Source organism: Mesoplodon densirostris, chromosome 12 (assembly GCF_025265405.1).
Source record: "Mesoplodon densirostris isolate mMesDen1 chromosome 12, mMesDen1 primary haplotype, whole genome shotgun sequence".
Taxonomy (NCBI): Eukaryota; Metazoa; Chordata; class Mammalia; order Artiodactyla; family Ziphiidae; genus Mesoplodon; species Mesoplodon densirostris.
The window spans coordinates 51,042,344-51,055,279 of NC_082672.1; the positions used below are offsets into that span (position 1 = coordinate 51,042,344).

The 12,936-nt window shown below is 40.8% G+C and overlaps 1 protein-coding gene across 1 annotated transcript in view; it reads right to left on the bottom strand.

Moving 5' to 3' along the window:
* ARMC2 (armadillo repeat containing 2) overlaps positions 1 to 12,936 on the bottom strand; it is a 106,913-nt gene that overhangs the window by 33,488 nt on the left and 60,489 nt on the right. The window contains exons 11-12 of the mRNA XM_060114815.1: positions 7,212 to 7,357; positions 2,428 to 2,527 (exon numbers count right to left, since the gene is read on the bottom strand). Coding sequence (XP_059970798.1) covers positions 2,428 to 2,527; positions 7,212 to 7,357 — 246 coding nt within the window. The remainder of the gene's footprint in view (positions 1 to 2,427; positions 2,528 to 7,211; positions 7,358 to 12,936) is intronic.

Sequence of the window (12,936 nt, forward strand, 5' to 3'; positions counted from 1 at the left end):
GTGATTAAGGGGATAAATTACACATTTCCTTGATGGTTCTGAAAACAACATATTACTGTACTTAGTTTGCAAGGTGCTCTTTATTCTTCTTTGGACCAAAATAACTTTAACAGGAACACAAAATTAAAACATAAATCAATAGAGAAGAATATGGCCTTTAAACACCAATTTTGCTTTACAGACAACTATTGGTCCAAAGTGAAAAGTAGTTCAGTAAGAAGTGTGTTAAAATTTTATGCCAGTTAAACTTTAAGACATTTAGTCCCTTGAGACAGAAAAAGCATATCCTTAACCATACTGACATCTCAAGTATCTAATATTAGCGGGATACCAGGACTTTTCACTGTTTATTAAATATGACCATCATCTAAGCTACAATCAGAGAAACAGTTATGTGCTCATAATGCCGTAAGACAACAGGGCTATTTGTCAGTACTGAAATGATAGGTTTTCTTCCTTTTCAAACAAATTACAGGTTATGACATAACTTGAAATCAAACTGTAAAACAGAAGTGTTTTCTTTCATCCACATTTGAAAACATCTTCTCCGGTTATGTCTAATCTAAGTCATCCATGATCAAAACACCAAAGCAAAAGAGAAACGATGGTAAAATAATATTACAATTAAAACCCATAAAGGAATCCCATAAAACAAAACTACAAAATAAAATCCATAACTAAATCCCTTTTTAGATATAATATTGAAAAGTTTCTTTTAATGTTATAGCAAACTATCTTTTCTACCCTTTTAATTTTTTCCTTAAAAAAGAAAACTAGGACTAGGAGTGCCTAAGCTCCTATGGGGTTAATTCACTTGTCTAAAGATTAGGGTTCTGGTAATATATTGTACCAAAATCTAAATCAATAAATGCTTAATGGACACTTAAATTAACACTGTGACTACTTTAAGGTACATTAATCAAATTCATTCTCCACCTGACACAGCAAATTCTTATACCAGGAAATCTTTCAAGGTATGTAATTTAAGGAAAATACAAAATACACAGGGGAAAGCATTTGTAATCCAAATACTCAGAATCAGGAACTCAAGTGTCTATTTGTGAATCAGTTTTTTAAAGTTTAATAGAAACATTAACACTTTAAGCAAAGTTTTATCATCTTTAAAATGTAGTAATGGTGTAATATGAGCACAGAAATTTCTCTAACATCTATATAACCAAAAAGACACTAGTAACCATTTAATAAATAGCTGATAATAGTGTAAAATATGACAAATTTAGTCATTCTGAGCAGAAGTACTTGGCTGGGTAAGAATAAGTTCAATGCTGTTTGTGGCAAACAGGGATTATATTTTGAGATGGTTTTGATATGGTTAATATAAACACAAAGCTTTATATTAAAATGGTCTTATATATAAATTATTTGGTTTTAAACTGGTGATACCTACTATGTGATTTTGAAAATTTACTGTATTTCAAATGAATATATATTGTCTTCATGTATAAACCGTCTCCACTAAAGAGCTGATGTCACTTTAAGCATTTTATTTATATACTGCATTTAATGAATATTCAAAAACTTATAATAAAAATTAACATTTGTACTAAGTATTATAATTTTATTAAGGGGAAGTCATTTGTGAGTTCCTTTTTTTTTCTTTTTAAACAGCTAAACACATTTTTGTCCGATCCATTAAAACCAAATTATTTCCTTTAAATACTTACCTAGAAATGTCATCTTCTAAATACAGCAGTGTCAAGGAATTAGAGAATTTCAGGGCCAGAAGAATCTTTAGACTATATCCAGCATAGGAGATCCCAAACTTTAGTTTGCATCAGGAGTCCCTGCAGTTCTTGTTAAAGTGCAGATGGCTAGGCCCATGTGCACCCAGCTGGCTCAGCAGGCCTGGGGTGGGGCCTGGAAATAACCCGGTTAACCCCACCCCACCCAAAGATGCCTCTCATGTACGGGTCCACAAATCACTGGGAGGAGCAACACTGGGGGGGTCCACTCACCCTTCACCCCAAATTGTGAATCCTCCTACTGCATCCACATCCTACTGAGGCCATTTCTCCCTCAAACTACTCCCTCCCCACCTCCTCCATGGAACTCTGCCTCGTGGGGAAGCTCGTTACACATCGGATGGAAGCTTCTAATAGAAAACTATACATTCAAAACATAAAGTCATTCAACATGGGATTACACAGGGACTTGACTGGCAGTCCAGTGGTAAAGAATCTGCCTTCCAATGCAGGGGATGCAGGTTTGATCCCTGGTCAGGGAACTAAGATCCCACATGCTGCGGGGCAACTAAGCCCGCTGGCTGCAACTACTGAGCCTACGTGTCGCAGCTAAGACCCAACACAGCCAAATAAATAAATATTTAAAAAAACAAAAAAAACATGGGCTTACACAAATACACCAATGCAAAGACACATTGAAGAATTAAATGTAGGAAAAACTGACCTGCTTCTTCTGGTATTTGTTTATCAGATTCAAAAACAAGGCATAACATCTGGAGTAGTTGGCCAAGGCTACACAGCAGTCATGATAAGTAGTAACTTTGCTGCAGAAATTTCAAATGGAAAAAATTAAAATAAACTTTGTTTTTCAATAAAGTTCAACTATACCTAGGGTGACTTTAAATGCAGACCTTCAAAGCACTGTTCTGTGCATGAAAAGCAGTCTGGAAATACTGTACACACCAGTCCAGAGAAGCCTCAAGGAGGTGCACTGTCTGCTCTAGACTCCAGAGGCATAGAGTGGGAGGAGGGAAGATTTTTTTTCAAGTTCTTTGAAAAAGAGAAACCTGAAGCCTCTAACACATGTACAAGGTATGAATTTACACTGCCCATGTGGTTCAGAAAACACAAGCTAAGAAATTTACACAAAATCTGGCTGGATATCAACCAGTCAATCTCCTGGGACTCCAGTAGAAGTAAATGTTAAAATGCTCAAATATACTGGGCTGTTGGTGGTATATTAATATCAGGCAAGATAGACCTTAAGGCAAAAAGCCTTGAAAATAGCTTCAAATTTTCAAAAGCAAGAAAACAATGAAACTCAAAAGGTGGAGTTGACAAACCTACCTCAAACTGGGAGATGTTCATAAATTTCTCATTAAGTGATAGATTAATAGGCAAAACATCACTAATTTTAAAAACTTGATCATGTGCCAGGCCATTAATAAGTCTCAGTAAATTTTCAGAGAATCAGTGTCTCAGATCACATTCTCTGGTCAAAGTACAATTAAATTAGAAATCAATGAAAAACAAAATGTTTAAAAAACTTACTTTTGGAAATTTAAAAACACATAACTTATGGGTCAAATAAATAAGAAAATAGAAAAACACATATCTGAATAATAACAAAAACACTACAAATCAAAATTGAGATGCAGCTACAGCCGTAGCTAGAGGAAAATTTATAACCTTAAGAAAGCTGAAAAGAAGGGAATTGAATTTCTAATCAAAACAGAAGAAAGTATAATGTATCCAAAAAGAATAGAAGATAGGCATTATTAAGGATAAGAACAGAAGGAATAAAATACAAAATAAACATACAACAGAGTGGTTCGATAATCTGTTGGTTCTTCACAAAAACTAATAAATTGTCAAACCTTTGGCAAGACTGATCAATAGAAAAAGAGAAACCTCACAGATCATTAAAATACGGAATAAAAATCAATATCAAAATGAAGAGGCGGTGTAACATAGCTTTTAAATGTATGAATTCTAGAGCCATACTACCTGGTTTAAATCATGGCTGTGTGACCCTGGGAAAACTACCAAACCTCTCTATGCCTCAGTCTCCTCATATGTACAATGAAGATAATAATAATAGTACCCACCTTTTAAAGCTGTTATAAGGAATAAATGAATTAGTATCTGGAAGGTGCTTAGAACATTGCCTGGCACATAGTAGGCACTGTATAAGTATTTCTTAAATAAATAATATAAACAAAAGGGGCATAATTAGAGATGCAATAGAGATTAAAAGGATAATAGAATATTTGGGATGACTTTATACAGTTTGAAAACTTAAATGGACAAATTCCTATAAAAATATAACTTTTAGAAACTGAATCAAGTAGAAATAGGAAATATGACTAGACATGTAACTATTAAAGAAAGTGAATCAGTTGTCAATGACATTCACACATGCATGCATGCATGCATGCACACACATGTATACAAACACCAGGATAAAACAGCTTTCAAGCAAGTTCTACAAACTTCAAGAAACAGGTAAGTTTAATTTTCAGAAATTCTTCTAGAAGACAGAAAATGTTGGAATATATCCCAGCTCATTTTATGAGGCTGGTATAAACTTGACATTAAAACCAGACACAGACAGTATGAGAGAGGAAACATACAGGTCAATGTAACTCATAACCATAGATGAAAAATACTAAACAGAATATTAGTTAAGCAAATCTAGCAATATATAATGGCTTAACATGAGAAAATCTGTTAAGAAAATCCACATAATCAAAATACATTTGAGGCAAGTATTCAAGGAAACTTAAAATCCATTAATGAGAGAAAATTGTTCCTTAACTGTCAAAGGGTATCTACAGAAACCTACAACAAACATTAATTTCAACTGGCAAAACCACAAGAATATTTCCTTTCAACTCAGGAGAAAGTCAGCTGGTTCAACACTCTCACAACTTTGTATTGGACATCCTAAGCCATGCACCTAAGAAAAAGGTGGGGACAGGGGCCAAGAGTTGTAATCATGGGAAAAAACCCAAAAGTAGACTTATTTGCATATATTTTGCATAGAAAATCGAAGAGAATCTATAGACTAACTCTTAGACCTAATGTTAATCAAGATGTCCTGGGGCTTCCCTGGGGGCGCAGGGGTTGAGAGTCCGCCTGCCAATGCAGGGGACACTGGTTCGTGCCCCAGTCCAGGAAGATCCCACATGCCGCGGAGCGGCTGGGCCTGTGCGCCATGGCCGCTCAGCCTGCGCGTCCGGAGCCTGTGCTCCGCAACGGGAGAGGCCACAACAGTGAGAGGTCCGCGTACCGCAAAAAAAAAAAAAAAAAGAAAAGAAAAAAAGATGTTCTGGATACAAGATTAATAAGCAAACATCAATACTATCCATATACACTAGCAACACTCATTAGAATTGCTTTTTTTTTTTTTTTTTTTTTTTCCCTTTTTGCGTTATGTGGGCCTCTCACTGTTGTGGCCTCTCCCGTTGTGGAGCACAGGCTCCGGATGCGCAGGCCCAGCGGCCATGGCTCACGGGCCCAGCCGCTCTGCGGCATATGGGATCCTCCCAGACCGGGGCACGAACCCGTATCCCCTGCATCGGCAGGCGGACTCTCAACCACTGCGCCACCAGGGAGGCCCTAGAATTGTTTTTTTTTGAAGATTGCATTCATAATTGCAGCAAGCGCCGTGACGAAATGTATCTAACAAAAGATGTACAGAATCTTTTTGGAGAAAGTTATACCATTTTATTAAAAGAAGAAGACATCACAAATGTTTATGGATGGAAGACTCGATATCATAAAGATGCTAATCAATTATCCCCACGTCTGTCCCAGATACTCTACACAGTCAATGTAGTTTCATGAAAAAAAAAATCCAAAGTTCCTGTCATGGACTTTAGCTGATTCTCAAATTCATGACGAAGAGAAAATAAGAATTTGGATCTTAAAGGAGAAAAGAAGTGAGGGATTCATCTTATCCTACAGCAAGACTTAAATCCAGAATAGTAAAAACAGCATGGAACTGGTCTGAAGACGGACCAAACAGAATGTCCACAAACAGGCCTGCAAGTATATGGAACCTCGTGTTCTACTGACTAGGCATTCAAACGCAGTGAAAAAAGGATGGTGTATTCAATAACATGTGCTGGGAAAACTGTCCATGTGGGAAAAAAAAATTAAATTGGATCTCTACATGCCACCATATACAAAAATAAACTCTTTATGATTTTATAGCGCTTCAAAATGGGACTAAGTACCCAGAATTAAGTACCCAGACAGGAAAGCACAGTGCTAAAAGATCAAAGCTGGACTCACATCCTCATATTGGGGTCAATTACCAATTCAGTCTTCAGGAAATTTTGTATTTCATTAAACAACTACAATATTATAGTTCAAGAAAGGCCCGGGTCTCTTGAGAAGGATCATTATGTAAAAACAATGGCAAAGAGCAGTGAGGGAAGAAATATCAATGCATAATTTAAAGACAGTTCCGAAATTTAGCCACATCTTGCTTTGAGGCAGCCTGGATTCAGGTGATCATTGCTTCTGGAGAAAAGTAAGTATAAACATGACTAGTGAATGTGTGAGCCAAAGTTCAGCCAAACAACTGAAATAAAATGACCTTCAATTACAAATTAAGTCAGATCAGTCTTTCTAAGCAGTGGCCTCCTTTTTCAGTTAAAATCCGTAAGCATTGGGCCTCCCTGGTGGCGCAAGTGGTTGAGAGTCCGCCTGCCGATGCAGGGGATACGGGTTCGTGCCCCGGTCTGGGAGGATCCCATATGCCGCGGAGCGGCTGGGCCCGTGAGCCATGGCCGCTGAGCCTGCGCGTCCGGAGCCTGCGCGTCCGGAGCCTGTGCTCCGCAACGGGGGAGGCCACAACAGTGAGAGGCCCGCATACCGCAAAAAAAAAAAAAAAAAAAAAAAAAAAAATCCGTAAGCATTGTTTCCAAGCGCACCAGAAGGTTTGCCATGTTTTGTGATATAGCTCTTTATCTCCAATAAGCTGAGAGGAAGTTTTGTTTGTTTGTTTTGTAAAAATACTAGGACAACTCACAACTTTAGTTACAGTAACTTAAAATCAATGAGTTTGGAATCACAATAGAAATACATAAGAAATGAAGTCATTAGTTTAAATCATTTTTAAAAAACTCGGGCCACTAGATTTACCTTTTCTTTGAGGTGACATAAAAAGCAAAAACAGGGCTTCCCTGGTGGCGCAGTGGTCGAGAGTCCGCCTGCTGATGCAGGGGACGCGGGTTCGTGCCCCGGTCCGGGAGGATCCCACATGCCGCGGAGCGGCTGGGCCCGTGGGCCATGGCTGCTGGGCCTGCGCGTCCGGAGCCTGTGCTCCGGGGGGGGAGAGGCCACAACAGTGAGAGGCCCGCATAACGCAAAAAAAAAAAAAAAAAAAAAGCAAAAACAGGATTCCTTGCCAGTCACACATACAAATATTAAAAATAACCCCCTAAATCTAAACATTAGCATTTTTGTAAGGCTACTTTGTTTTCCTAGTCTACCTACCTGAATATTCTGGCAACATTGGTGCAGACATCCTTATCATCTATGTACTGTCCCATCACCGTGCAGAGCTGGGGAAGGGCACTGATGATTAGCAACTTACTTCTTGCTAGTGGTGAGTCAACCAAGTTTCTCAGCGTAGCAGTCATCTATGAAAAAAAACACATTAGTGCCATTTTTAAAAATTAGAAAATACAGCAACACTAATCGGCACAGCATAATTCATACCATAAGTTTCATTACATCAGTAGCTAAACCGAGGCCCTGTTATGCATCTCCCATCAGAGAACATGGGCCTATATGCACAAGTAGCACAAAATGAAAACCAAGAAATGAATACAAAGAAAGCCTACTTTGGTTCAAAAGTAATGAATGAAATATTCGTGTTAAGAAGCAATTAGTATACCAAAACCCCAGGGTTAAGCAAATCGTCATCTGGGTTTAGTAGAAGTCATAAGATCATCCACTGACCCTGTGACATGCCACATGAGTTCCACAGAACAGAAATTCCTTGTTCCATATTCTTATAAATACCATCAAATGACAATGCTGTAGCCAAAGAATATTTAAGACTGTTAGTCTCATTCTCTTCCAAGTGGCAAGGATTGATGTCTTGCAAATTTATCTTATTTTGTAAAAAATGTTCAGAAAAGCTATGTACTTTAACCCTTGTCTGAAAGTGGAGAACAATTTAATAAATCCATAAATGAAAGTTGCTGTTATCTAATAATTTTAAATATGCAGGGTGATCTTTCCTCGTGAGATAGTACAGGCAGGCTACTGGTTAAGAGAGTCAGCTTGGGAGCTGGATGGCCTGGTCAAATCCCAGCCCTACCACTCACCAGTTTAGGTTAGTTAACCTCCCAGAGCACATTTTTCTCAACAGTAAAGCGGGGATGGTGATAATTGCCCTGGAGTTATTAGGATTCAGTGAGATGAGATGCATGAGTGGCATTGCCACTGCTGATTAACTAACAGGAGCTCAAAAGTCATGGGTCCCATCCCCGCCTTTGTTGTGGGTCTTCACACCCAAAATGCAGAAGAAGGGAGATCGCTGGCCGTAGAGTCAAAGGATGGAGATTCAAGTCCGAAATCTCTTCCTAAATAAGTGACTGAGGCACTCACTCGTTCCTCAGCTTCCCCATTTCCTCATCTGTGAAAAGGGGGTTACAACCCCTGCTCACCAGCCAGGGTTGTGTGTATCAGGTGGAAAAAATGTAACACTGTTTTTGTACACTGTAGAGCATTATGTAAATATAAAGCCATAATTAATAAACTTTGAAAACACTTATTAAGATGACATGTATCTTTGATTAGTTTTCCCTTGTAACAACCACAACAAAAAGATTTTGTTAAAATATAACCCACTACCTTCTAAAGCAGAGAAAATAAAATTAATGCTTCAAATAAATGTGTGCAAGTCTTTTGTAGTCAATTCAATTATGCAGCAATTTAGTAAATTCTTCCCTGAAAGGTTCAGTATCCAAAACACTGGAGGGGAAACAAACTACTCTACCATTCCACTTTACCAGAGATCTACAACGCAGTCTCTTGAGCTAAGGAAGGCTAACAAACCATTCCAGGCACTTCAAGCCATCACTGCCATAAAATGGAAAATTCTCATCATCGGACCCTGGCTGTACCTGTTCTCCTTCTTCAGAGACAGCCCAGGTACTTGAGCACTGCTGGTTTATGTCAATCCAAAGGGAGACTCAGAGGCTTCCCCACTCCGACACCAGAGAGCACAGATGCCCAAGTGAATCCTGGCCTGAACCGGACAGAGACCGTGGCGGATCACGGAACACTCATTCCACCCACGGTGCACACAAACGCCTCCCCTTCCCTGGCCCCCACGGCTTCACAGATTGGGCACCTCAATCCGTTGTCATCTTCTAGCTCCCCAACTCAACCTCTGGCAGGGGGCGCTGTCAGCAGGAGGGACCAGACTTTTCTTAGGAGCTTTTATTTTCTTGTTTCAACCTCAGTTTTGGTGGGGTTTTTTTCTCCCTTTCAACCCTTTTTCTCACCTCATTAGCAAAAGTTAAGACAGCTCATGGTTCTTTTGCCCCAAATACATAACTTTTATAAATGGCCCAAATCAAGAGTGGAAGCACACATTTATATGTGACACATCACCTGATTTGAAATCCCTATCTATTTACTGCCTGTATCAATCACATTATATGGAGTACAGGGAGTTGAGTGAGTTGAATGTTTCCAAATTTGTCAGTTGTGATGCGAGTAGAATAATATACATGAAACATATATCATGCACTTGAAAAATACATAGTGATGCCTCAATATATGACACTACCATCAACACAGTGTCTCAAGTTGCAAAACTTCAGACACATTCCAGAACTTGCCTTTCTGCTTTCTGTCACCCTAAGCCCTACTGGCTTTTTGTCTATTGCTCCTAGAATATGACTCCATTTCCTGGCCTTGGTGTACAAGGCCTGGTATGGTCTGACTCTTGCCAACCCCTCAAATTTCATCTCATACCACACAACCCTCACAAACTACTTTATGTTAGGTTATTTAATATTACGTTTTGTTGTCTATTTCTCTATACTAGAAGTTTCAGTGAGGGTATACACTTTTGTCTTTTCATCATTGTGCCTCCCAGGCCCAAATCTAGTGCCTGGCACACAGTGGGTCCTCAATAAACATTTGTTGATGGAATGGACGAATGGATTAATACCTACAAAGGAAACACTGGTATAAATAGAAAGGTTGGGATTCAGAAAACCATGGATGAATCAGACAATATCTCAGGTAGATGGACTTTAAGATGATTTAAAAGGAGCGGAGGAATAAAAAAATAATCGATGAGAGAAAAGTGGACTTCCTGGAGGGGGACTAGTGTATTCCCTATTCACCTCCTTCACGACAGCAGCTCCTTCCTAGGCTCCTAACTCCTTTCCCTCCTTCCCTTTCAACAGCTGATTAATCACCTGTTCTACCTCTTCTTCCCATCTTCAAGGCTGCTGGTTCTGTTTAAGCCCATTTCATCTCTCTCCCAAACTCTACACTCCCTGCATGGGCTCCTTCCACTCTCTCCACTGTTGGGCTCAACTCCCCACAGCGTCTCCCTGCTGCCAGAGGGAGCATCTTGAAACCCAACCTTCCCTGTTCAGACTTCCTCTGACTTCCGGTGGCCTACTGGGCAAAATCCATCTCCTAAAGGCTATTCACTCTCTAAAGCCCGGTTCACCCCCCGCAAGCTCATCCCCTTCACCTCCCCCTTCCTCCCTCTCCATCTTTCAGACTCTGCACCATACACAACCTCCTCATCCTTTCACAATTCCAAGCCTTTGAACGGACCGCTGCCTCTGCCCAGAATGTCCCCCTCCATCACACTCTGCCGCCCCTTCTCCAACCTGCCCACCTCCTGCTCGGGTTTATGGACACAGCTCAGGCTCACTTCTCCTCTGTGAAGACTTTTCAGCGGTTGATTGCTTCTCTTCCAGGTGAACAGACCTTCCTGTTCCACACCCATCACAGACTCCTAACCACTAGTTTCAGGTACCTTCTCTCCCACTGTGAGCTCCTCCACAGTCCAAACAGTTTCTTATTCCTTTTCCTACCCAGAGGACAATAAATATGCCCATAAAAAGCTTACTGGATGGGGCTTCCCAGGTGGCGCAGTGGTTGAGAGTCCGCCTGCCGATGCAGGGGACACGGGTTCGTGTCCCCGTCTGGGAAGATCCCACATGCCGCGGAGCGGCTGGGCCCGTGAGCCATGGCCGCTGAGCCTGCGCGTCCGGAGCCTGTGCTCCGCAACGGGAGAGGCCACGGCAGTGAGAGGCCCGCGTACCGCAAAAAAAAATAAAATAAAAATAAAAAATCTTACTGGATGATACACATCAGGAAAAGGGAAGGAAGAGGGGATGAGGAGGGGAAAGAAGGAAAGGAGGAGGAGGAAGGAAATGAAGGGACAAGGGAGACGGGAGACAGAAAAGGAGGCTTTTCCCCTTTAAGAAGCCTCTGACAAGAAAGTGCCCCGGCATTAGCAGAGGCCTGGTGGTAAACCAGAGCTTAAATCCCTGGGGAGGAGGGTCAGGAGGAGGTCGCCAGGCAGATGCAGCCGTGAAGGCCCCCCATTTGAAAGGCTGGCTGTGAGCCAATGATCTCACTGCGGGAGGGGCTGGGGCTGAACAGACAAGCGGCTTTTTCTGGGAAAAATATAAACAGATCAGTGGGAGGAGAGTCTAGCTAAATACTGTGGTAACAGTAAAGGCAAATTCCAAGTCAACCCACCTAACTCTCAGCCTCGCTCCAACTTTTTAAAAGAGATATATTTGCAGAACTTGTTAATGAGCTGTGTGCTCTGCCGCTGAGTCTTTGTTTTCCACCCCGCAGGAAAGCCCACCCACTGGGCCTGCACCCAAAGCAGGAGTTCACTGAAGTCCGAGCTTCATGCTGGGAGAAATGTATCTGTTCCTTTCTTAACTTTCTATTCTAGTTTATATTGTTCCTAATTCCACTGAGTTATGTACTCTTCTATTTTACTGCATACAATCTTTTAAGCCATCTCAAATACTTTATGACAAAAAAAGAAAAAGAAGTAGAAGTTAGATGCATATACAGATGCTTGTTTAGCTTCTAAAGGACTTTACTGGAACAATTCCCAACTTCTTAACTGTCATCTCACCAAGAAATAGCAAACTGAAAAACAGGAGTTTCCATTCTTCTTTTTCCCATCACTTAATGTGCAACCCCTTGGGACAGATATACTGAGTCAGAAGGCAACCAGTGGGAAGAAGAAAAAGGAGAAGAATATGGAACTGGTAATCCACAAAAAGGACTGATAAAAATATAAGTGTCCTTGCTTATTAGCAGCTGTTAGATGATGTCTGGGACAAAAGGGGACCTAAATGTTTGGTATATATCAGGGAAGAAACATGCCGGTGTGATTCTGGTTGCTAATCTACTGCTGGAAAATGACTGAGCCACACACACACTCTACAGCTTTGTGGTGCTCCCTTTTCCTGAGGCAGCTGGGTTTCCCCAAACTCCTTGATCATCAGATTGGGCCCCAACCTCAATCAGCATCTCCAGGTAAAACACCTGGTGAGTTTGGTAAAGCTGTCCTATCTCACACTGAACTAGTTGGGCCTCAAAGTCTTCACCATGCAGTCAACATTGGGAGACCCATTTTAAAGGGAAAAATTCTATCAAGAAGTGATTATTTTATAAGGGCTCAAAAAGCATTTTAGTAAAGCAAAATTAGAATTCAAAAGATTTAGCATTAAAAAAATCAATTTAGGTACTTCATTATCGATTTTAAATTATGTTTCCAATTATTAATTATTTGAAAAACCTAAGCAAACACATGAAATATTTGCCTTAAAATTTGAGGCCCTCCTGATTTATATCAATGAACTTAAGAATGACAGTGCAGGCCCAGCAGCTGTGGCCTCATCCCCAGCATTCTCTACTGCAGGGGGGTGGGTGCATGGTGGGGAGGGCTGGTTGGCCCACCTGGGCCTCCATATACTGCTCATTTCTTGAGTGGATGACTCCTCTACTCCCTTTGCACTCTCCCTCCATCAGAGTCCTCAGTCCCCAGGGAACTCACCACATTCTTCTGCCCTAGGAGGCATTCAGCCATCAGAGCTGGCCCAGATCGGAGGGGCTTGCAGCTCACAGCCCACCACAGAATTCCTGTTTAGGTGCATCAGAAATTGAACAGGCTCTTTGGCTAGCCCGGGAACTTCACCGTCAA